We start from the raw sequence: 24,678 nt of genomic DNA, 5'->3' as shown, positions 1-24,678 counted from the left end.
TTTGTTCAGGACGTCGTTGGTGCACTTCCGGAAGCAAGCGGGCAAGCATGCGGGGCCAGCCAATAGGCATGGGAGCCAAGGGCGGAAAAAGGAAAAATTCTCAGCATTCAAAGAAACGGCGGAAGATGCGGGCGTGGGCGCGCTGCAATTGGCAACCTAATCCGCCCGGGATGCGGGCAAGCCATGACGGTAAAGCCGGCGCCCCCACTCGTAGAGGAAAGGCTGGCCACCTTCACGCGGGCGGCCGCTTTGCATTCTAACCGCCTGACAAATCTACAAGACCACCACCATGGCCCGGCCAACACGCGCGACTCCCCGTTCCATGGCGCCCCAGGCTTTGCAGAAATGCGCGACATGGCGAGCACCGCGCTCCGGGACGTTGACACGGTGATTGTGGGTAAGTGCCGGCCCGCGCCCGCCCACCGGGTCGCCTTTGTGGTACTGCGGCCTCCAACCCACGCCTGTTGGCTGACGCAATGGACTTGCTTTCTTGCGAATGACAGGCAATGGCCCCTCGGCGTTGGTCCTGTCTTATATCCTCCACGGCCACATTCCGTACTATGCCCGTCCGCACCACGATCCCTTGCTTCGCGCGAAGCTCGAATCCCGTCGCAACCTCCTCGACCTGACGCCAGACCTCTACGCCCATTTCCAGTCCTCGCTGCGCTACTCGACCCAGGCCTTACCCATCAACACCCTGCTCGACACTCTGATCCGCCCAAATGCCGATACTGAGATCGATCCGGAATCCTGCGTCGATTGGCGCTATGAGCCGGACCAAGCCATTTCACATCTCGCTTTGGGCAACACCCCCGATGCCGGAGGCCAGTGGACCGACAACCCAGTCTCAGCGACCAGTGATATCGGCACATTGAGTTATGCTGAGATGCTCTCATTGCCCGGCTACTCCTTTGCCGACCATTGGAAGGCTGCGAATGGCGAACCGTTGCCGCATTTTCTGCGCCCTACTCGGACGCAGGTAGCTGCGTACTACAAGGCGTACCCGCATGCTGTCGGCATCGCGAAGTCGATTCTGAACAATGCTCAAGTGTCCGGTGTCTCAAGGACGACCGACGGCTTCTACATCGCTTCTCATGGCATTCGATGCAAGCACCTCGTTCTCGGATCTGGGCTATTTTCAGTCAATATACCATCGCCGCCGCTTCTATCTCCTCTGCATAGCCTACGCAATGCGACGGAGCCTGTTCTGGTGGTTGGCTCAGGATTCTCCGCTGCCGATGTCATCATTTCGACGCCGCCGCACCGGAAGGTCATTCACATGTTCAACTGGTCACCGGAGGATAGGCCATCTCCCCTACGGGGCTGCCATCACCAAGCCTATCCTGAATATGCCGGTATCTATCGACAGATGAAACTTGCCGCACTCCCATCTTCGAAGTCCAAATCAGCTGCCTCCCCGCTGAGGAGGAGGAAAAACAACCCTTTCTTCTCCAATCGCGACTGGGCAGATGTATACGAAGGCCTGGCCAACGCCACAGTCGTGGATGTCACCTTGATTGACGACCTCGCCAAGGTTTCGATACGTCTGGAGTCTGGCGACCTGGTTGAACGTGTCGTTGGTGGATTTGAGTACGTGGTGGGAAGGCGCGGGTCTCTTCAGTATCTTGAGGAGCCGCTCCAATCAGAGGTCATTGGTCCCGCCACCGGTCAATGCAAAGAGGAGGACGGGCCCTTGCAGGGCCTGATTTCTGGCCGGACTCTTCGTGAAAAGGCCGAAGAGGATTTGGAGATTGCGCCCTCAGTCTTCATCATCGGCAGTCTGACGGGTGATTCGTTAGTTCGCCATGCTTTCGGCGCGTGTGCCTACGCCGGTGGTAGGATCTTGGATGCGAAGAACGAGTTCGCCAGGGAGAACGGCTGTGCGGCGTCGGCTGCAAAGACGAAGATACCGACCCCCCCAAGGAGCCCCGTCCACAAGGAAGTCAACGGGCATTCTCGTAATGGGAGTAGCCCCAGAATCAGATCAAATGGCGTCAGTCATCAGGACCTCCACCTCGACCGAAGGAAGCTGCCAAGGGCAATGGTGCTACAGGGCGCGGAAAATCAGTAAGCATGTTGCAGAAGCACCTGCTCGTGTAAAAGCTTGGGCAGGTTTGATTTGGCAGAGGAGTTCAGATGGGGATAGATAGTTTTGCTCATGCGCTTGAATATCTTTGCATCGGCGGGTCTTTTGATTTCGTAGAGAGACAATAGAATACCTAAGCCACCTTTCCAGCCAGTTGTTTGCTTTTCATGGTGCTCAAGATTCGCCGTTACGCGTGCTGGCGAGCACTAGAAGCATTAGCCTTGCCCTTCCTGTGCTCAGTCACACGGGATGAGTGTGCATGGTCATCGGAAAGGCGCGGGAGGGTGGGCAGCCCTATTTAGAAAGACCACAGCACTACTACCGGTGACGCACGCTTGTTCAGGAGCAATTTGGTTCCGTCTCCGACTGACTACCTAGTACCTAGTACCTAGCGGCGCGCGATCCTGGCACGGCGACGTCGAAGTCTTGAACCTTCCGTCCACCATCCGAGAACATCCGCAACGGTGCAGGGACGACCAACGTATGCATGAGGAGCACGAATCGAACGCGTAGCCGGCGGCGGTCGAATCGTACGTTGCGGGCTGAAAAGAGGGCTGAACCAAGCCACCCACGTGCCCCCCACGGCGGGCGCGTCTCTGATCCACAGCGGGCAAAGGCGGAGCATGGCCGCATCCGGCGATGACGGCGCAGCTGAGGACCGGGAAGCGGGCATGGATGGGCGCCCAGCTGCAAGGCATCAGGTAGCGCGTCGTCGCGCTTCCGACGACATCACAATCGCTGTTTCTTCTCGTGGAACAATGGGCGCCTCCAACCTATGGATGCTGGAGCGAGCAGGCGCGCGCCGCGCCCGCACGGATTCCCTCGGCGAGCGAGCGATCGGCCTCCGGTGCTCCTCGCCTCGATGACGGCAACACTATACTTCATCCAGCGAGACAATACATCCGAAGAGGAGTGAACCGACGCGCCTAACGAGCAACGAAGCAGAAATTAACGATACTATCCGTAACGAATCATGGCCCGAGCTACGATTAACGACCTCATCACAGCCAAGCTCCCGGCCTTGTTTGGCTGCAACGGCCTCCTCCCGCTCGCCGCCGACTGCTACTCTGCCTCGCCTCCTAATCGCCCTCCCTCCATGGAGCCCGCTGGCCTCGTCGCATCCGCCGCCTCGGCCATGGCCGAATCAGCAACGGCAGCGGCGGCAGCGTTCGAGCCCGCCGCCGAGGTGCCTGTCCAGCTCAACGCGACGAAACCCCCCGACCCGCTGCACCCTTACTATCCCCTCGAGGTCGAGATTGCCGGATACTTGGCCAACGAGTACACGATGGTGCAGCTGCTCGCGTCCTTTGCGGCCGGGTGCGCGATTGTCTTCATGGTCACATTCCTGGTCGCGAAGAAGATCAGGCCGACACTGCGCGGCTCCGAGATCTTGCAGATACTGTGGTTTGTACTGAGTCGGTGTCCCTCCACGCGAACGTGTGCTCGGGCGCTGCTAATGTTTGTAACAGGCGGCTGCATACACTTCTTCTTCGAAGGCAAGACACCCGCCGTGATTCCTTGAGTCGAGCACAACCTAACGAATGCAAACCAGGCTTCTTTGTGTATAACTTCAGGAGAATGGGCGGCTCGCAACACCTGTTCGGACAGCTGTGGAAGGAATATGCGCTTTCAGACTCTCGTTATCTGACGATGGATCCGTTCGTGCTGTGCATGGAGACCATCACTGCTGTAAGTCAGCCTTGGACGCACTCTGGAGGATCAAATTCACTGAAGCTCGGATTGCAGGTGTGCTGGGGACCGCTTTCTTTTGTGGTCGCGCACATGATTACCACCGACCACCCGCTTCGATACCCTCTCCAGGCGATTGTGTCCCTCGGCCAGTTGTACGGCGATGTCCTGTACTACGCGACTGCCATGTTCGACCATTACTTGACGGACTTGAACTACTCCCGGCCAGAGTCATACTACTTTTGGTTCTACTTTGTGTTCATGAACGCGTTTTGGATTGTCATCCCGACCAGTGAGTACCCGGCACCTCTTTGGACACGCTCTGAACATGCGTGTTGACATACAACCAGTCTTGATCGTGAACAGCCTCAGGGCTTCCGGCAGAGCTTTCAAGGCGGTCGCGCGGGTAGAGAAATGCCTCAACTCGTCGCCTGTCAGTCCGAGGAAGAGGAAGGATCTGTAGGGGTGGAGCTATAGTTGGACGTTTAAGAGCAATACGTTCTTTATTATCATTAGAAAAGGAACTTATATCTTTAATGGCATTGGAGAAGATGGCGCAGCCCCTCCAAATGATGCGTCGCACCCGCTTTTTGTAGCACAATGACGCAGCAGTGGAATGACGGCAACGAAGTCAATTGGTCCACCCCTGAGGATGCAAGAAATACCAAGACGCCAGGCCCCAGGTCGGACTGGGTCTGGCGGATGAGGCCGGCAACCTGTCGTTAAAAAACAGGTAGCGGATGTCATTGCGAGCGTTCTGACCACCGGGCCGGGAGGGATAGAGCAGTCCTGCGCCCGTGCATGACGGTCTCGGTACGAGCAGATCCGTCGATAGCTGCTGCTGATCAGCCGCCGAGTCCTCAGCGCCCAAAGCAGAGGCTATGGACGGGCTGAGGAACGTGGAGGCTGCACGTGGCTGCTGGCGCGTGGACAGCTTACCCCCCCTTCTCGCAGAAGCAGAGAAGGCGTTCGAAGCAGGCGGCGGTGAGGCGTTGGGCGCTGGGTAGGCGGCGCACGGCCAAGGCAAGTCGCGCGAGACAGATCTTCACAAGCATGCATGGGCCGCTGGCCAGAGCTATCGGGCGCAAACAACGCGGCAGCCAGGCAGTAAACATAACGCGGAACGGGCCCAGCGTCGACAACAACCTGCCCACAGCCACCAGCAAGCCCCGACCGGGAACCGACGCCTGCACGCCCCGTTTCAGCACCTCTCCAGGGAGCTCGGGCGCGCCCATCGATTCGCGCAGACCTGCAGCGCACCCTCCAATCCCCAGTCCCACACTTTGCACCCACGCAAACTTGCCTGCAGCACGCCCGCGCAACCAACAGCCCGCCATTCGAGCTAGCACGCCGACGGGCGCTGCGACTGCAGCCACCTCCCGCTTGCCTCCCGTTCGTCTATGGGCGTATTGCCGCGCGCGGCCTGCCCTGTTCTCGAGACATCCATCTGACGTGGTGTCCAGGCCCATGAGGCTTGCTGCAAGGTAAGGAATGCCCACCGCCAGCTCCAGCCAGCCTTTCTGGCCCTCCCTGTCAGCAGCTGCACACCATCTCCGCCGGTCACAAGCCGCAAAACCCGCCCCGCCTCCCTCCGAACTGCCCTCCCTCCCACGCCGTTTTCATTTCTGTGTGGGTTTTCGAAAGCTAAAGCCCAGCCCCTCGATGTGCGCGCTGCCCGACAGACACCCATGACCACGCCGGCGACTCCGAAGAGCAAACCCGCGCCCGCCGACAAGAAGCCAGCCAAGTCGCCCTTCGTCTTAGGCAAGGGCCCCGGTCCCATCGACAATGCGAAGATAAAAGCAAAAATCGAGAAATGGCAAGCCGCGGGCGGCGGCTCCATCACCATCGCCGAGCCTGACGTGCCCGAGCCTGCCAAACCCTCTCCAGCTACACCCAAGGAAACGGCGGCAGCGCCCAGAAAAAAGGCAACACCCAAAAAAGCGGCAACGCCGAAGCGAGCGACAACGCCGAAGGAAGCGGTAACGCCAAAGGAAGCGGCAACGCCAAAGGAAGCGGCAACGCCAAAGGAAGCGGCAACACCAAAGGAAGCGGCAACACCAAAGGAAGCGGCAACGCCCAAGGAAACGGCAGCGCCCAGTGAAGCGGATAAGGACGAGGGACTTAAAGAAGCGGAAGAGGCTGCCGAACCGGTTCCAGCTGCTGCTGCTGACGCGGCTGACGTCGATGCGAAAGAGAAGGATCCACCGGTTATGAAGGCCCCAGCAAGGCCTCCATCCAAGACACCCTCGCCGATCAAGATCATGAAGGGCAATGAGCTTGATCAGGAGATGCAGGCTGCCGTGACGCCGAAGAAGCGGGTCATCAGCGACAGCCATTGGCGCAAAAGTCGGTCTCCGCCAAAGGAAAACAGGCCTACCGGCTGGGTGCGTCCTGCCGTCAAGAAAATACAGGTGCCGAAGCCGGAGGAGAAGAAAGAGGAGCCTAAAAAGAAGGAGGAGGAACCTAAGAAGAAGGCGGTGGAACCTAAGAAGGAGGTGCCTGAACCTAAGAAGGAGGAGCCAAAGAAGAGCCCACCCAAGATCCCGATCCTTCCCAAACCTGTTTTTGCGCCGGACGGAACCAGAGTTGCCGCCGTGCGGAGGCGGCGCAAGTCAACTGTGTCGAAGAGTAGTGACGAAGATGAGCCGCCGGAGCAACCTCCAGCACTTCGAGCAGAGCGCGGACGGGTGGACAGCTTTATTCCCCGAGTACTCTCGTACGAGCCGCCTTCAAGCAGCAATCGCGTGAAAGAAGCCATCAGAAGGCACGAGGCGTTGGCTCGCGGAGATGTCTTGGAGGATGTGCCTGCAAAGAGAAGGTCTGTCCGCAAGACAAAAAGCGTCTACGGCGACGACGAGAGAAAGCGAGACCGGAGCCCAGGTGCAGCATCAGCACCCGGTGCTCGTTCAGAAGACGAGCTCCGGAGGAGGCGAAGGATGAGGAGGCGGCCCACCGAATCCAGAGACGACGTCTCAAGCTTGACCCCCGACGGGGACCGAGCCGTGGAGAGGAGGACAAGCCGACGGAAGTCTCACAGGACTCTTTCCCCTGGGCCCGCTGACAAGCCGACCGCCACTCAATCCGCACCCGTCACGCCTCAACCCGGCACGCCGACTCCGACCGACAACCCAGACACGCCTAGCGAGAAGGTGTTCGGGAGCCGAGTAGAAGCATGGCTCTCGGGCACGCCGGATCCTTTCGTTGAGGGCAAGGATGAGAAGAATAAAGAGAAGAGAAGGACTTCGCGGCGTTCGTCTTCAAGCACGGAAGGCTCGACAGTGTTGTCCTCGACTGTGGTCACTGAGAATACACATGACGAAAAGGACTCTGGAAGGCCTCACGAGTCGCCGTCTTCACGTCACGGAAGCAACAGGAGGAGAAGGTCGCGTAGAAACCACGACAGCCAAGACGAGTCGGTCTTGTCGGACGACAGGCAGAGGAAACCGTCGCTTCCTCCTTCGCAAGACGACCAGAACGTCGTCACGGTCGAGTATGACGAATCTACAACGACGGCTTCTAATACGTCATCCCTCAAGCGAAGGCCGGCGCGGCGCAAGTCAGAGTCGTCATCGAAAGCCCGTCCTTCCCAGTTGCCGGCAACCATTCCAGAGGACGAAGCTGTCTCATCCGTTGCAACATCCTCTGTCGATCCATCGGGTGCTGAATTCCCCGACATGACTCCCCGCCCCCGCAATTCTGTGAAGCGCGGATTCCCAACCACCGGCAGGAAACTTTCAACAATTGCTTCGGTGGATACACTCGATTCCAGGCGGAAGACCTCACGCACGGTTTCTCAAGGGTCCGACAATACAATTCATCCCGATGATGCCATCAAGGACGACCACCCGGCCGACGATTCTGGAAAGCCTGCAGACGCTATGTCGATTATGACTGGAATGACTGGCATGAGCACCCGAAGCAGGAATAGCACAAAGCGGCGACTTGCCACTCACGGTGATCTTATGTCTGTCCTTTCGATGCCAGAGCGTAAGAATTCGAAGAGCAGGAGTATCGTGTCCGCACGCAGCATTCGGACCAACAAGAGCAAGCTGGCCACGGCAACAATGAGCGACTTGATGAGGGAGTTGCAGTCGGACGAGTTGAAGTACATGCGCGAGCTGCGCACACTCGTCGATGGAGTGATCCCAGTCCTTTTGACTTGTGTACTGTCAAAGTCGGAGTCTGCCGTAACAGCCGGGCTGTTCAGCAAGACCGGGACTGGAGGGGAGAGCGCAAAGATCACGAAACCCATTGTGGAGATGGGCGTTGCATTGGAAAGGCTGAAGACTCTGCACAAACGCATTCCGAAGGAGGAACCGGAAGCTCTTCTCTCATGGGCACAAAGTGCAACAAGAGTTTACACCGATTACGTGAAGTCTTGGAGGTTGGGCTTCCAGGACGTAGTCGTGAACCTTGCGCCTGCAAGCGATGAGGATAAGCCTGAGAAGAAAGACGACGATGACGCAGAATCGACCATCGACGCGGGCATGCCGTGCAACGACGAAGGATATGTCGTCGATGGCGATGGTGAAAGAGTCGACGTAGCTTTCCTTCTCAAACGCCCACTCGTTCGCCTCAAGTACCTCGCCAAAACTCTCAAGGGCATCAACATCCTCAAACCATCTGACCGGGCGAATGACCTTGCTGCCAGATATCAAGATCTGGTTATCCAGGCCAGGAAGCGATCGAACGAGGAACGAGCCCGATTGGAGGACGAGGCTGCTAGCAGCATAGACCCTACAAGAGCAAGGGACCCGCGCAGTCTGGCTCCCCTATCCGGTGTTAGCATCGATGCGACTCGATGCGTGCGCGCAAGAGACTATTTCGACATGTCACTGCTGCATTCAAGCGGACAAGAGGTTGACTGCAGGGTTGAGCTACTTATCCGCGATGACGCACCTGGGCGCGGAAGCAGCGGAGATCTCCTCCTTTGTGAAGTTGACAACACGGGCCGCTGGCTCTTCTTCCCACCCATTCAAATCACCCGCGTTTCGGCCCGCAATGGCGATCTCAAGGGCGAGATCGTCGTCATGATTCGCGGTAACAGCTCTGGCGGCGAGGAATGGCGTGAATTGCTTACTCTACGGACCAATGAGGAAGATGTAGGCTTTGAATGGGTCCAGATGCTGGGACTAATACCCGTCCCTCACAAGGTTTCAAGGGGCTTGAGCTTTCGCGAGAAGCCAGCTGTACGTCCGACAAGCAGCCACGAATCTTCCTCGCTGTCAGCTGTCACTGGGTCTACTCCACCAATCAAGAGCAGGACACCCAGCCCCCGCGAGATTGAAATACCAATGGGAGAAAGAGCAGGCGAGTCAGCCAAGAGATGGAGCCACGCAACTCCGGACAAGTCAAGGCCTGTTTCGCCGGAGACACCTGGCAGCTCCGTGCTCAGCAGCGAACAAGGCACTCTCGGCGCCTCTGACGCGGTATCACCTGGGGCGGAAGGCGGCGACCTTACACCACGCAAAACGCGTCTACCGCCGCTGCAGATTTCATCGAGCACCTGGACCGACGCGATGGCTGCGGCTGAGAGCCCGACCACTCCGACGCTGAAGCGGTCAAAGGCCAAGAGATATTCGCGGGGTGATCCCCGGCCGCAGAGAGCCTCGAGGGATTCGAGCGCGGATCAAGCACCGTTGAGCCCAGAAGAGCAGACGTCACGGCCAATGTTGCACTCTGAGCATTCGTACGCCACCACTGCCTCATCTCAGACTGGGAGCTCGTATACCGGCAGTTCATACATCAGTGAGTCTACGGAAAGAGGCGGAAAAAGCAACTATACGGTGTGGTATCCTCGGTCGGAACCGGAAGACCTCAGTGACAGCGATTATTCCGACGAGGACGATTCCCCGTTACCCCAGCGGAGACCTTCACAACGGCCTGCGGCCCAGAGACGTACATCGTCTGTTCCTTCGATCGACCTCCCGTCTATCCCAAAGGTCCGCAGATCTAGCCAGCCGGAGGCCCTGACGAGAGACGAGATGCGTGCGGAGTCCCTTCCTATTCATACGCAGAAGAAATCCAGGGCCATGGCCGAGGAGGAGTCGTTGCCAAAGACAGAGGATGTACCGCCTCCTCCCCCACCGCACCGCTCTGTCAGTCCAACGCCACAATTGAAGGTGTCACCAGTGCCAAACTTCAGTCCACCCGCTCCGGGCTTCCGGAACCACAGACGTACTTCATCTCCGCTGAAGCATGAATACCAGCCTTCCACGTGCAGCGAGTCTTCTGGGGACAGCGAATTGTCCTTCTCTGATGATGTCGGCTCCTCCTATTCCGAGTCTTCCGAGGATGACCTTGAGGCCGACGATGTCGCGCCGCTTGGGCAGTTGCCTCCGATGAACCAAACCCACCAGTTCCCCGAAACTTCGCCACCACAGTCGGAATATGCCCCTGGGACGTCTACTTTGACCCCTTCTCAATCCGCCTCTCAGGGCCCATACAGGACTGTCCCGCCCACTTCTGCCAAGCCTGCCAAACTTGTGGCAGACATTTTCGCTTGGTCTGACAATGGCATGTGGGATACTCTTCATCCCGATGAGTGTAGCATCGTCATCACCCCGGGCCTGATTGAAGCCTTCGAGATGGGGCCTGAGCATTCCCAGGATGCTGTCACCGAGGAGGAGAGTGGCAGACGGCCACTCATCGCGCTTGAACTCACCCCTCTCGTACCTCTTAGGCGCGGAACTGCCCTGGATATTTCCATCCGCTCTCCTCCGACCCCCAATTCCAGGATCCGTACAAGTGCTCATATCATGTTCCGTTCGCGCTCTTCCGAGGAGTGTGAGACGCTATACAACATGATCAACCAGGCCCGTATCAACAATCCGACTTACATAGCCCTTCAAAATGCTCGCGGACCGTATGCTGAGGACACTTGGGCCGCTGCTATGGACCGCCGGAATGCTGAACGCACTGAAGGAAGCACCGCTGGAGGCAGCAGCTGGTGGGGTAGTCTTGGTCGCAGGAACAGTTATCGTGCCAAATCCACTCGTGCGCTCAGCACGTCCGCTGGCACCGGCAGCAGCGTCAACACTATCGGGAGCGCTTTCTCGGCACTTAAGCGCTTCGGTGCGGGTGGCAAGCTCTTCAATGGCAAAGGTAGCATGTACTCATCTAACCAGGACAGCCATAGCCGCAGCACGGACTCGCTGACCGGCGAGGTTGAGACGAGCTCTGGCACCTCGCCACACACGCCGGACCCAGATGATCCGATGCTTGATGCCCAGGGAATGCCGCTTGGCATCATGAACACCAAGATCAGACTGTACGCGCGCGAGTCTCAGCAGAAATGGCGCGATATGGGCGCAGCCAGACTGTCCATCATGCGCCCCTCGCCGCCAGCATCACCGAACGCGAACCCATATGTCAGACAGGGCCAAGGATCCCCTGGCCATCGGAACCCAGAGACGGAGAAGCGTATAGTTGTGCTTGGGAAAACGAAGAGCGAAACGCTGCTCGATGTGACCCTGAGTGAGAGTTGCTTCGAAAGAGTCGCGCGCACGGGTATCGCGGTCAGCGTCTGGGAGGATACAGTGGGCATGAACGGGGAAGTGGGAGGTATCCCAGCCCTTGGAGGTGTGGCGGCTACGAAGGCGAGGGTGTATATGATCCAGGTGAGTGGCGATCCCGCTGGTGTCGTGCGGCTCAGAACGCCAGTGATTGCTAACAGCTTCCAGATGAAATCCGAGCGCGAGTGCGCGTACTGCTTCTCCTTGCTCGGAAAGCTGCGGTACTGAGGCGACGACCGAACCCTGTGTGGCATGGACTTGTTTCTTGCCTCACGGAGCGCCGCACTCAGCCCGATCCTACTTACCTCTTTGGCATCCGGATATCTGCGGTGCCTGCCTACAACCCAAACTCTTGTGGAACGATGACGCAACATGCGTATACGACACAAACCTTTGCTTTGCGCTATAGATCATTCTTCGAGTTGCTAACCGGGGCTTTCCCCCCAACGCTGGTCGCGTATCATGCTGGCTTCCACCGAAGATTCTTTTTTCCCCCTTCCACTCTCGGCTTAAGACCGATTTGCATGTCTGTTGTTTCTTTGCTTTTGCATAGCGACGGGGATGGCACCATTCGTCACCTTGGCTTCCTTTTGCACATAGATATTTCTTCATTGCACAGCGAGTCTTTCCAGCGAGTATGGGGTTGTTTTGTTTTTTGGTCATGGTCGTCGCCGCACGACTTGTGTTTTATGCATTGATTTGAGCATGGCGATGGGTTCCTTGACACGGAGGGGGGGGCATACATGAGGGACAGGGACCCGCACGCGGAAAATGGGGTGGCGTTCCGTCAGCTTAATGGGGGTGGTCTGTTTTTTTTTGAGTGGGGTTTGTTTGCTTTTTGTTCTATCCCAAGATATCCATCTGTCTTTTTGCTTTCTGATCATAGCACATGAATTGTCCTCTCATCTGGTGCTGTCATGTTCTGGTGTGGATGCGATGTCCCGGTGTACTCCCTGCATCTTCTCTTTCGCTAAGCATCCAGAAGGGTTCTTTTGGCCTTGTCTACTTCGAGGATGTGGTAGTGCATTTTTCTTTTGACTTCTAATGATGTGGTCGCCTGGTAGCGGGGGGTGGGTAATTTTGGCACGCTGTTCGAGGTGGAGCTGTTGGAATGAGGTGTTGGCAGCGAGGCTGCACGTTCGAAATTTCATCAAGGCGTTAATCTCGTTCGCGACGTTCGATGAAGCAAGCTGCTGGCTGACACCTGCTGGCTCTTGTGTCGTTTCCGGCCAAGCTATCTGCGTCGCGGTGAAAAAGGAACGCAGAGCCGTGATGAAATTCTTTTTGAGCCCATGCATTGCTTTAATTGGTTGCGCCTAAAGAACCGCTGCGTCTGTTTGATGAAGCTTCATCTTGCTGCGACGTTTGACGGTGGACGAGAACGGCAGTTTTGATTTGATCCCTACTTTTTCCTGTTGCTTTTTGCGGAATGAAGGTTCCGTGATTGAGGTTGATGCCATCTTATTCTGCATGCGTGGTGGGGTGGGTTTCATGGGTTCGCCGGGTGATTGGCTGTCGTGGCGCGCGACCTTTGATGAGGGGCGGGAGGGGCAATCTCGTCGCGACGTTCGACGGTGGCGGGGGGAGAGGAGGGGATTGCCTTTCCTCTCCGCTCGCTCATTTCATCGCTACGTTCGACGGAAGGTCCGTAGGGGAATTTGCAGCAATTCCGCTCAGTCATGCGTGGGTTGGTGGTTGGTCGGATGGCGATAGGCGGCAGGGCTGAAGGGGTTTTGGGGCCTAATTTGGCGGCGGGGACCAGTGATCACCGCGCGCTATTCGCTACGCGGGAGTAGATCCGAATCACTCTATCGAAGAAGCTTTATTGATGGAATCTCGCTTTTCGATCGCAGTCGATCATGGCTTGCAGCCCTACGGCGATACGAGCCTTCTCATTATCTACGTCGTTGGAAGATGCTGGGGTGCCGACGTGATAGGAAGAAGGATGGAGATATCGCCACGAACCGCTAACCAATTCTTCTTGCGCTGTCGGACGAGCAATCTCATATAACGGTCAATTCGTGCTTCGTGCGTCCGCATTACCTTTCCACTGGACGGCAGTTCCGCAACAGCAGCGGAGGATGCTGTGGTGGTCCTCCCAAATCCCTGTGTTGCTTCTCTCAAAAGGATGAGCAGAAGCATGCGGGCCGAGCCTCATGGAAATTCAGAGAGCTTGTTCTGGAACACGTTGTAAGTGCGGAATGGGTTGGCAAGCTTCAAGAAAAAAAAAAATTTAATCTTCCAACAAAAAGCGGGCAATTCAAGTTGGCGGAGTGTGACGAGAACAAACAACCATGCGGTTGCAACATGGTCGTGTCTAGCTTACTAAAAGGGTGTGCTACCGGCCAGACACTTCCGAATTGACGCGCTGACATGCCGTGAGCCGGTTGTACGGGCGAACGTGGACGCTGTCGCACTGTACTGACAACGTGACATTGAATTTCCAAGGCTTGGAACGCTGCGCGGGCAACGGGGTGGGGCGAGGCACTGATATGAAATGAAGTTCTACGGTGGCTAGGTAGCAGATGCAGGTCAAGTGTGAACGGAAACTCAGCACTCGGTCGACGCGACGGAGAGGGCAAAGGAGTGACGGCTCGAGATGGACCCTGGAGCAAGGGTCTGTGGAGCACGGCAGGCGGCGGTGGGACGGCGCAGGCCGGGTGCATGATTCGGGCTAGCCTTATGGCGAATGCGTTATCGCCTCCGGCCAGCGATTCCCTTTTGCGGTAAGAAAGAGCTCGGAAGGCGGGCTCACGGCTCCTCGCTTCGCTGCGCCGCGGGCTGCATGCAGGTACCCCAGACCACTCCCCTTGCGGACGGCCTGGTGTGCTTCTTCTGGCGTGAGCCTCTGGACCGGTCCGCCGCGCATTATTGGCGATGATGCAGGCGCACCCGCGTGGAGCAGCACGAAGCCAGCGAGGTAGCAACGTGCCACGGCCACGACACGCAGACGCCACCGTGGGTTGAGTGCCTGTCTGGCTGGCTGGCTGGCTGGCTGGCTGGCTGACGCGCCCTTGCCTTGAGTCAGCCGACACGACGAAGCGGGCGCTGTGATGCCTCCCTTTCTCGCGAGCAAGCAGAGCGATAGCGGGAACAGCCGTCATTGGGTCAGAGTGTGATGGTGGGTGGGTGGGCGGAGTGAGTGGTTCGTGGCCAAGCAGCGTGCCCGGGAGCGGCTGCAGCTGATTTGCGCCGACCGGAAAGAATCCGCTAAAGATTCTCGCTCGGCATTGCGCCGTGCGCAGGCGGCTTAGCGCGGCGGACGTTCCGGAAGTCGAGAGAAAGCAGATGGAAGCCGCGATGCGTGCGCTGGTGGTTGGCAGCCGGCCATGCGACCAGTTTTTTTTTCTTCTCCGATCCCGACCGTGCGCAGGCGTCATCCATCAATCTCTTCCGCACAGGGCCCGCTAGGCGCACTGGTTTCAGGATGTCGGCCAGGGGCGACGGGCGGGGCGTGACTTGGAAAGCCTGGCAAACCGAAGCCGTTACCCACCGGTGTGACGTCGCCGCAGCCGGCTGGCCCAAGAGGCGGACATTCCGGGATGCAGGTGGCTGCAGCGACGAGAAGCAGGGCGGCAGGAGACGGTCGTCCGCCGGTTGGTCGTCGTCGGCGACGCAGCGGGGTCGGCCGCGCGAGTCGAGCTCGAACAGGGCCCAAACTGGAGATGCTGCAGCGCGCCGGCGCGAAAAGAACAAGATCCAAGTTTGATCGACGGCGCCCTGGTCGAGCGGCGATTGGCCGCCTGCTGCGGCGCGGCCGGCTGGCCGGGAGCTCCCAGGCTGGGATGGGAAATGAAACGCGCTGGGGTTGGGCCGACGTCGAACATCCAGCCTCCAACCCGGCAGCCCTCGTGGCCGACGGCAGCTGAGCTCGCACTCGGCGCCGGCGCGTGGTTGCGGTGGGGCGGGGGGAAATGAGCAGCCACAGCTCCTGCCGCTGCCGACGATGCTGGCCGTTAACCACGGCGGCGAGTCCGCCACACCCAGCTGCCCATGCCTTCGCCCGCAACCCCATCAGCCCGCCACCTGCTGCCGCTGCCGCTGCTCAGCCACCCTCAGCTGCTCGATCGCGGCGCCCGCGGCCAAGAGAAGCTGCTGCGCTCGCCGTCGCCCCGTCGAACGTGCTAGCGGCTCCACCGCCGCCGTCCTCAAGCACGCACAAGACGCTGGCCTGTCATTTCATTCCAACCTCGCAAATGGCCCAAGCGTGACCTGGCACTACTGCTGCTCTTCCGCCCATTTTATTTATACACGCCCGCTCCGCCCCTGCTGGCCGGCCCCTTCGTGCTAGCCCGTCTCTAGTCGCTAGCCCAATCACCTGCCGCACCTCCGCCTCCTAGTCAGCCGTTGGCTGACCCCTCTGGCCTGAGACGCACTGCAGGCATCGGCCTGGTCGGCCCCTCACTCGAGTTCCATCCAGATTGACTGGCTGACTGGCTGTTCGACACCAATGGCGCACGCCCCGGTCCCAGCAATCGCCGGCTCCGTTTTGCTTTAGAACGAGCTGCCCCTCCGCTCCGTCTTCCCTCCCCAGAGGGGGCTGATGCGCAAAACCATGGGGGATACAACGCTCTTCACCTTCAGGATGTACGTCCACCCTTGCCCCTTGCTCGAGCCGAGGCTTATTCTGCTGCAGTGACGTGCCGTCCGGTGTCCGGTCAGTTGAGCTGCTGGGATCATGGGACAACTTCACGCATTCCTACCGCATGGAACGGGACCAGAGGAGAAGCTCTCGCCAGTGGTGTGGCATCTTCACCTTCAAAGACGTCGTCTGCGATGGTGAGAACCAATGCCGTTCCGAAAAGAGGGAAGGCGGCTTGAAGATGGGAGGCACCTATTGGTATTACGTGAGTCCAGAGCCCTGAACCGCCACTTTGCATTCCTCCTCCCGGAGTCACTGACCTCCGCGCAGTACATGCTGGACGGTGTATACGAATACCACGACGAATCCAAGCCTTCAACCACAACCTGTTCTCTCTTGCTGGGCGAGTGTGTCAACATCCTCGAAGTGCCTTATGAAGAAAAATCAGATGACTTCAGCCTCGAGTATGCACCAGCACCGGTTCTTACTCCAGCATTTACCATGGACCCGAATGCCCGTTTCAGCACACCCCGACCCAACAAATTCGAAGCTCTGTCCAGGAAACCGACTTCGCCTCCACCGTCGCCGTTCTTTGCCTCTCCCGCCACTCCCTCGTGCGAGGATTCTTGTCGGTCGTCTCTTGCCCCCAGCTCCGATCAAAGCTATCGCAGCTTCGCGTCCGTGGATACCCCTTACAGTCACCTCGGTTCCTTCGACCCGCCTTCCAGCTCGCACGGCAACGCTCGTCCAAAGTCGGCAGGTAGCGCGATTATTGCTCGAACGAACGCACAGAGAATGCGACACCAGAAGCTTCGCAGCAGTAGGCCGGCCTCTGTCGCGCAGTCTGACCCGGTGACTGGACAGGGCAGGAAACCAGGATGCTCGCGCAATGATTCCGGAGTCGTGGGACCTGGTCTGAGCAGATGCAGGGACAACGGTGGGCCGAGAAGCGACGTGGCGGCGCAAGTGGGACCTGCGGAACAGCAAAGAGAACAGCAGAGACACACGGAGGCCAGGGCAATCGACTTCGGAGAGGACGTGCTATCGGACTCGGGCGCCACATTGGCGTGCTGGCAACACAGGGAATGCCTTTTGCGGATACGAGATGGGACTGCAAGGACCGAAGCGCAGGCACGAGTCATGCATGATACATACCAGACGGTGGTTGCCTGGATCGAGCACACGACGATCGCACTGCTGGGTGGAGAATTCCCCTGGGAGGTCGAGAGCGTCTCTACGCTGGAGCTGAGCCCCACAAGGTCTGAGTTTACAGACGTTTGGGAGGGCTGCAGCACGATGCTTGAAAAGGAAAGCTACTGGGCTTCATCCGCGTTTTCGGATGACGAAGAGCCTCGTTCAAGCGATGATTCTTCCAGTTTCGCTAAGATCTGCAGGCTGTCTTGCGTGGCGGAAGAACCGGTTGAAGAGACATCCTACTTCGATCTGGGGGAGCCTCTCCATCGCCGTGTCTCCGAAACGAGGGCATTTTTCGAGGATTTCGAACCGAGTCCAGTGCTCACTCTTGATCCGAGGGTCGAGGAAATTGCTCAGACACTAGCCACATCGCACCAAGCGCAAGAGGACTGTGGAGCACTGACAGAAGGGCCGACGGACAGCTCGTTGATCACGGACCGCCTCATGGACAGCTTCAAGCTTCCTCCGCTCAATACTCAGTTCGGTGGGGATAACAGCTCACTTCTAGATGATGTTTCGCAGTCAATCTACTCGGCTGTGACCAACACTACGGTTGACCTTCCGCAACTGGAAGATTCGGCAGTGCTCTCGCCCACGTGCAGCAGCCCCTGCACCGCCTCATCGGCGCAGTCTGAAACGTTCCAATTTTGGTATGAGCAGGACGGAGAGGATGATGAGATAGAAGAATCACATCTCGACTGTTCATCGCCGGCAACAAGCCCTGGGTTGCTGCCTACCATTGCTCATACTCGGACGAACTCTTGGTTCAGCAACAGCGGCTTCCAGGGTTACAGTCTGCCGGAGGACGAGTACTCGTCGCAGGCGACTCTCACCAAAACCTCGACGCAGGCCACGATAGTCAGGTCGGAATCGCCACCGCTCTCGGCTAGGAGGCACAGTACCTTGGCCGTGAACCCGGAGTTTGAGAACATGAACAAGCTCCTGAACGACTTCAGCTACCTTGGGGAGGCAGTCATATGATGGCTGCCAAACACCATTTCTTCTGTACAGCTTCCAGAAGCACCTACTCGCTTCAATTGCATTTGAGCAGGCGTCCTTTTGTTTTTGTTTTTGTTTTTCTCAGCAAACGATTTCCCTCGTCTTCATCTGCCCTTTCCTTGCGTCTGTTCCAGCACTTTGTGGAGCTCTCATCGAAACATATCGCCTCTTCGTTTTTGTATTTTTTTTCCTTTATTTTTTTTGGTCAGCATGGCGTTGGGCGACAAGGTTCGCCGCTATGCGAAATGTACACAAGGCAGCTCTGAACATGGGGAACAGCGGTAAAAATAGAGGGAACGCATGGCAGGCGGGAAAAATATGGGAAAGGCTGGGCGATACTTGAACGGCACAGCAGCTAAATATGCAGCGATGAATGGGGCAGATTGCGACAGCTGGGCTGTGCTATCCCATCAGACATGGATAGGAAAATAGACACGGAACATGTGATTGCATCTGTCATCGTCACACGCACTGCAGAGGGTGACGTACCCAGCACAGGCTCGCGGCTTGGCGGAGGAAGCCAAGAAGCGCGGAGAGGCAGCGGTGGTGGTTGTGCCGGACGCGTCTCATCATCAGCTTGCGTATTGGGCCCCAGACTTGCACGCTGCCATTGACGCGCGCGCGAGACCAGGCTGGGGCCAAGCCTCGTTGCACGTTCCGGTCCACGCGTCCAGCCATGTTGCGTCAACGACAGCGCCAGCCCAGCGCCGCAGAGGGGGGCTGTGCTCTGCTGGGCCGTGGGTGTGGGGGAGTCTCTGTGTGTCTGTGAGAGTCGGGTTGAAAAGGCCTCTCGACGCTCGCGCATTTCATTCCCGGCAGCAGCCTTACGAAGACTCATCATCCGGAAGGCCAGGTACATAGTGTTGTTGCCTTGAGTGCAGGACCGCGCGCGACGCTACGCGCTCCTACGCAATTACCGGCGCGGCACGCCAGCGACCGGACCCTTAGCCGCGACCCTCTTTTCCGCATAAACCGCCATCCACCGCTGGAAGCTGTCCCCTGCCCCGCGCTGCACCGCCTGTCGCCTTATTCATTCCGCTTCGACGCCCACTGCTCCCACAAGCCAGCTGCCCACGAGCTCGCTGTCCCGGAGCTCCCACGCCATCACCTTGCCTTCAACAACAACACGCCCCCGGGCGAGTAGGACCGCCATGGTGCTGAAGAAGGTGCAGGGCCTGCTCAGCAGGCGTCCTGGAACCAGTGAGCTTCTCTGCTGTTCTTCTGTCGAGAGCGCCCGCTGACAGCCGCCCACAGGCTCCTCTGAAGATACTCCGACGTACGATCAAAATTCACCCGAGGGGAACGCCACGAGGGGCGTGGTATGTGCAGTATAACCACCGGAAGCTCCTGGGGAGGTACTGATGTGGATATACAGCGGCTCTTTTGCGAGTCTGGCGGCCCCAACAATTCTGTGAGTGTCGATCGAGCTCTCCGTGCTCCCAGTCATTGCCCCCCTTCATGTCATAGCTGACCACCGTCGTGTGACAGACGGAAGAAATCCAGTACCTCCCAGACATCGTGACCGCCGCCGAATCCTCCCCCGTGGCCGCCGAAGCCTGCGCATACCAAATCCGCAAGTTCCTTTCCAAGGAAAACTATGGAAAGCCCCATGTGCAGTACAACTCGATCATGCTGATCCGCATCCTCACCGATAACCCCGGCCCCACCTTCACCCGCAATATCGACACCAAGTTCGTCAGCACGATCAAGGACCTGCTCCGCAACGGCCGGGACTCTAGCGTCCAGCAGATCCTGCGGGAGACGCTGTTTGCGCTGGAGAGGGACAAGGCCTACGACACCAACCTGAATCCCCTGTTCCATATGTGGCGTAAGGAGTACGTCCATAGCAATGGTAGCAGCAGTCACGCTCCCCGCACACTCAACGCCCCGCCGTTTGACGCCAGTCAAGGAAGGCCGTCGGGGCAGGGCTGGGGTGACGACAACGGCCAGACCGCCCGCCGCTCGCGTGGCCTTCCCTCCCCCTCGGAGCTGGCTGCACGGATCGAGGAGGCACGGACGAGCGCGAAGCTCCTGATACAGCTTATCCAGAGCACGCCGCCAGAGGAGCTGGGGAACAATGACCTGATCAAGGAATTCGGCGAGCGGTGTCAGCAGGCGCAGCGCAGCATCCAGGCCTACATCAACACGGCGACCGAGGACTCGGCGCAGGCGGACGACGAGACGATGCTCACCCTGATCGAGACAAACGAGCAGCTGTCGCTCGCGCTGACCAAGCACCAACGCGCCTACCTGGCCGCCCGCCGCACCAACTCGTCCAACAACGTGACTTCTTCTTCCAACACCCCGACCCCGACTCCCCCGCCCGCTGCCAGTACGTTCGCCCCTCCCCCGCCCGCCGCCGCCGCCGCCGCCGCGGCAAGCCCTCCCTTCTCCGAGGATCCCGCAGACGCGTACGCGCCTCCGCCCAACCCGCCTCCCCGCTTGCAGCAGTCGCTGGCCGCGCGCGACTACTCTCCCGATCAAGCGGCAGCAGAAGGAGACGATCCCTTCGCGGACTCGCACGCCTCCTCCTCCTCCACCACCGGCGCAACCCCCCAGGTGCACCCGCTGGAGCCGCTGCACTACGGCACCGCCGGAGACAACGCGCACCTGATCAGGCCTGGTGGCGGTGAGTTCCAGAGCACGCCGAGCTACTTGCACAGGCAGGAGAGTGCGGATGTGCACAGGACGATGCATGGAGCGGCGACGGGGTCGCCGTCGGAGCCGGAGGGCAGGAGTGGCGCTGGTGGGTACGGAGAGGTGCCGGATGTGAGCCCTGTGGAGGAGAGGAGGGTCGTGTATAGGTACTAGAGGTGGGTAAAGCGGTGCATGGGGGTGATGTGGGAGGGTTAGATTTCCTACGCAACTAGGGTTTGGGAGGGGGGTGGGGACGAAAGAAGGGAGGGATGTGTTTGGGGATTTTCTTTTCTACTTAGCCTTTGCATGCTTTTCCTTTTCCTATGAGTGGTCCTTTGGGAGTCACACGAGATACCATACGCTTGCTTGTTGGATAAAATGCCATCATACTATTCTTTTTTCCGCCGCTGTTTCTAATATGCGTCGTTCATATCTACGGCAATGCGGTACAGCATGTTCGCGGTTCTATTCAGGGAGCGGTCTCGGCCGACTTATCCGTGCCCTAGTGGTCGGAGAATATTTGCTGCCCTTGAAGCTGACGGGCAGATGGTCCTAGATCCAGGTGCTCTTGGTGGTAGTGCTCGGCCTTCTCGGGAGTGACCACGTTCTTGGTGATGGCCATGCCATCGCGGTGGGAATAATCTCGCCAATCGTCGCACGTGGAGCTGTCATGCTCGAGCAGGTTCTTCGACGGGTAGTGGTAGCCACCCCTTGCGCTATGCTGCGCTTGCGAAGGCCGATAGATGTGGAGAGGGTAAATTGAGCCGAAGTGAAGATCTCTGTTGACCGGAGCCGGTGATGGCGTTTTCAGGACGTCTTCGGAATCCAATCTAATAAATTCTCCATCACCATCTTTACACATCATGCCCATACTAAACGCACTTCCGTAAAATTGCGGGTGTGGAGCAGGGTTTCCAGGCCGAGCATGCGCAGGGTTGTTGCGGGGTGCGCTGTCGATCCCCCACAGTCGGCCTGCGACCTTTCTGCAACCACACCAGCCACAACCCCCAAGGCAGTGCGGGCGCGGACCCCGGTCTATGCCCTGATAGCCATCCCCCACTCGGCACAATGTACTTCCGAGCGCTGCTGAGCCTCTTCGCCCCTAGGGAACGCGGACTGTGTTCAAATGTTCTCTGAAAGCGGTGGGGATATAAATTCAGTTCTTGCTTCATGACTTGTCCGTCGTTCTTAGTTTGGCCCCTCTCCAGGGACTCCAAGCCTCTTACCCCTTTTGAGAAAGCTGCCGTGAGGGAACAGGTTTTCCAAGTGGACTTGGACGTGGAGGTGGTGTCATAGTGGGATGTGGAAGAAATTGACCTACATCGAAAGCAGATATTCCCACGTAAATGTAGGGCCGAACGTAGTTTTCTTATCAGTGCTAGAAGCAGACTCTCAATTATAGATTCGAGTATTAAAAATGCGCAAGTCCATCCAAACACGAGATCCCACCGCCAAAGTGAAATGGGTGTTAGTTGGTAGCTCACCGTGATGTTCACCCTCCTTATATAATTTGCGGAGAATCCACAGATTCCATAAATCTTCTAAGAGACATCAGACATTGTAAGATGAAAATCCCCCGTGACTTGTACCCAAGCTCACATTTCACCTTTTGGTCGGCCGACCATCTCGACGAATGACAGGAGCAAGAGCAAGCGCGAGTCATTCACCAAGCTCGCCCCTGCATTCAATGACTTGGAGCTCCTACTTAGCTTATATCAACTGCTCCCGAGTACGAGCTACACAACGTCCACCAACCCCACGCATTGCTGACTCAAGATTGCCCGTCCACAATGCCGCTGCCGACACCGTTCCTCAAGAAGGTTCTCGGAGTGGTAAGTTCGCGCTCCTCGCCTGCTTCTCGCCGCCTCCTCTCCCGTCCTCCGCCTTCGAGGTTCCGACACGCCCGTGTCAGTCCCGTAGCTACCGTCGTGGGCGGCGCTGCTGCTGTGACGGGCGTCGCGGCTTACCTCCTCCAACCGTCCACCGCTTCCAAAGATCATAAAAATGCTACGATTTTCGTGCCACAGATCAAACCTCTAAAGAGGAATGGCGACGCCGCCGCCGACAACAGCAACAGCAACATCGTACAGCTCCAAAGCCCGGTCAAAGCGCTCGACGTCGCCGATGCAAATGAGGTCCTGCGGCGAGAGGAGCGCTCCAAGCTCTTCGACGCCGGCAACGGCCAAGTCGGGCGCTGCGATCTCGTCCGCGTGCCCAGCAACAGCCCCGTCGAGGACGAATTCGTCACGGGCACGCAAGCAGGACCCGGGGGGAACCCCTGGACCTTCTGGGGCGTCTTTGATGGCCATGCGTAAGCTGGCTCTACTACAATCTCCTCCCCCCACCATTTCATGGGATTGCAACCGCTAACCCCGCAACTATATAGCGGCTGGGCCACCTCCGTTCTCTTGCGCGAGGCCCTCGTCCCCATGGTATCAGACCACCTAGAGCGCCTCCCCGCCCACGCCACCTCGCCGCAGATATCAACCGGCATCAGCCAGGCCTTCCTCGCCGTCGACGATGCCATCAACCGCTCGGCGCTCGCCGCCATGAACGACCCGGAAGCCCACCCGGGCTCCGCGCAGGTCGTGTCCGCCATCGCGCCCGCCATCGCCGGCTCGTGCGCCCTGCTCGCGGCCTACGACCCAGTCTCGACGACGCTCCGGGTCGCCTGCACCGGCGACTCGCGCGCGGTGCTGGGCCGCGCCATCAACCACGACGGCTCCGCGTCCTGCAAGCCGAGGGACAAGTACGCGGCCGTCGCCCTCTCGCGCGACCAGACGGGCAAGAACGACGACGAGTACGCGCGCCTCGTGGCGGCGCACCCGGGCGAGGCCGAGACCATGATCAACCGCGAGAGCGGCCGCCTGCTCGGCCTGGCCGTGACGCGCGCCTTTGGCGACCACCGCTGGAAGTGGCGCGAGGGCGACATCACCGAGGCCCAGCAGAAGTACTGGTCGTCCGCCCCACGGCCCAACTCAAAGTCACCCCCCTACCTGACCGCCGAGCCCGTCGTCGAGGAGACGCGCATCCAGGTCGGCACCAAGAGACCGACGTCGCCAGCACCAACACCAGCAGCACCGGCAAGCAACCCGCAAGGCGGAGAACCGCAACAACAGGAGGACCACCACCGGCGCGGCGACTTCCTCATCCTCGCCAGCGACGGCTTCTGGGACCACATCTCCAACGAGGACGCCGTCGAGTGCGTCGCGCGCTGGCTCGACGCCAAGCGGGCCGACGCCCTGCGCGGCACGCCCGCCGACGCGCTGAAGAAGATGAAGAAGATGAACCCGCGGCACGCCGACGACGCCGACGACGACGAGCACTGGTGGCTCGACGAGGGCCGCTACGTCGAGTGGCGCGCCACGCCCGAGTTCTTCGTCGCCGAGGACGACAACGCCGCCACGCACCTCGTCCGCAACGCCTTCGGCGGCGCCCGCCGCAGCCTCTTCTGCGGCGTCGTCACCGCCTATCCGCCCATCAGCCGCAACGTCAGGGACGACACCACCGTGCAGGTCGTCTTCTTCGGGGACGTGTGAAGAGAGGGGTGAAGGGGTGAAGGGGTGAAGGGGCCGCTGGCGGTTGGTGGTCAGAGAAAAAAAGAAAGAAAAAAAACATTGTCTGTAAAAGACAACAGGAGAGCTGCGTGATATGGTGTTGTCGTCTGGAATGCAGGCATGAGTGCAATGGCAGCAGGTTTGAGAAGACGAAGCTTGAATTTTCACTGCTCCGTGGAGCATCTTCAAATAGAAAGAAAAGAAAAGAAAGGATAGGGGGGATGGGGGTCCTAGATACCTGCTTCAACCCATGACTACTCATGAAGCTTAAAGGGCCGGGGAACACGTACAGCTTGACGTGCATCGTTGAACGGGATAGAAAAATACTGCATAGACTAGCAATAAACAAGAGAGTTTGGAATAAGAATTGGGAATTGCTATAAAGTAAGGAAAGTGCTGCAGCCATTTTATCTCCCA

The 24,678-nt window shown here is 58.6% G+C and overlaps 7 protein-coding genes across 7 annotated transcripts; 6 read left to right on the top strand and 1 right to left on the bottom strand.

The window, feature by feature from the left end:
* Positions 1–183: 183 nt before the first annotated feature.
* On the top strand, positions 184–2,071 carry BKCO1_22000128 (uncharacterized protein; the record flags this gene model as incomplete). Its single annotated transcript, XM_020272792.1, has 2 exons — positions 184–397; positions 504–2,071. The coding sequence occupies 2 exons, from the start codon at positions 184–186 to the stop codon at positions 2,069–2,071; spliced, it is 1,782 nt and encodes a 593-aa protein (XP_020130836.1).
* A 988-nt stretch (positions 2,072–3,059) lies between these two features.
* BKCO1_22000127 (ebp domain-containing protein) lies at positions 3,060–4,238 on the top strand (the record flags this gene model as incomplete). Its single annotated transcript, XM_020272791.1, has 4 exons — positions 3,060–3,490; positions 3,556–3,775; positions 3,833–4,067; positions 4,126–4,238. 4 exons carry the CDS (start codon positions 3,060–3,062, stop codon positions 4,236–4,238), a joined length of 999 nt encoding a protein of 332 aa, XP_020130837.1.
* A 1,225-nt stretch (positions 4,239–5,463) lies between these two features.
* BKCO1_22000126 (srm splicing coactivator protein) lies at positions 5,464–11,520 on the top strand (the record flags this gene model as incomplete). The annotated part of the gene is made up of 2 exons (XM_020272790.1): positions 5,464–11,397; positions 11,461–11,520. The coding sequence occupies 2 exons, from the start codon at positions 5,464–5,466 to the stop codon at positions 11,518–11,520; spliced, it is 5,994 nt and encodes a 1,997-aa protein (XP_020130838.1).
* Positions 11,521–15,847: 4,327 nt separating this feature from the next.
* BKCO1_22000125 (uncharacterized protein) lies at positions 15,848–18,049 on the top strand (the record flags this gene model as incomplete). Its single annotated transcript, XM_020272789.1, has 3 exons — positions 15,848–15,879; positions 15,929–16,139; positions 16,205–18,049. 3 exons carry the CDS (start codon positions 15,848–15,850, stop codon positions 18,047–18,049), a joined length of 2,088 nt encoding a protein of 695 aa, XP_020130839.1.
* A 1,169-nt stretch (positions 18,050–19,218) lies between these two features.
* BKCO1_22000124 (gat domain-containing protein) lies at positions 19,219–20,878 on the top strand (the record flags this gene model as incomplete). The annotated part of the gene is made up of 4 exons (XM_020272788.1): positions 19,219–19,267; positions 19,322–19,386; positions 19,443–19,478; positions 19,556–20,878. 4 exons carry the CDS (start codon positions 19,219–19,221, stop codon positions 20,876–20,878), a joined length of 1,473 nt encoding a protein of 490 aa, XP_020130840.1.
* Positions 20,879–21,206: 328 nt separating this feature from the next.
* BKCO1_22000123 (phytanoyl-dioxygenase) lies at positions 21,207–21,575 on the bottom strand (the record flags this gene model as incomplete). The annotated part of the gene is made up of 1 exon (XM_020272787.1): positions 21,207–21,575. The coding sequence occupies one exon, from the start codon at positions 21,573–21,575 to the stop codon at positions 21,207–21,209; it is 369 nt and encodes a 122-aa protein (XP_020130841.1).
* A 919-nt stretch (positions 21,576–22,494) lies between these two features.
* Positions 22,495–24,243, top strand: BKCO1_22000122 (protein phosphatase 2c; the record flags this gene model as incomplete). The annotated part of the gene is made up of 2 exons (XM_020272786.1): positions 22,495–23,015; positions 23,091–24,243. 2 exons carry the CDS (start codon positions 22,495–22,497, stop codon positions 24,241–24,243), a joined length of 1,674 nt encoding a protein of 557 aa, XP_020130842.1.
* Positions 24,244–24,678: the final 435 nt, after the last annotated feature.

This window comes from Diplodia corticola (genome assembly GCF_001883845.1).
Source record: "Diplodia corticola strain CBS 112549 chromosome Unknown scaffold22, whole genome shotgun sequence".
NCBI lineage: Eukaryota > Fungi > Ascomycota > Dothideomycetes > Botryosphaeriales > Botryosphaeriaceae > Diplodia > Diplodia corticola.
This window is presented reverse-complemented; position numbering and strand designations above follow the sequence as displayed.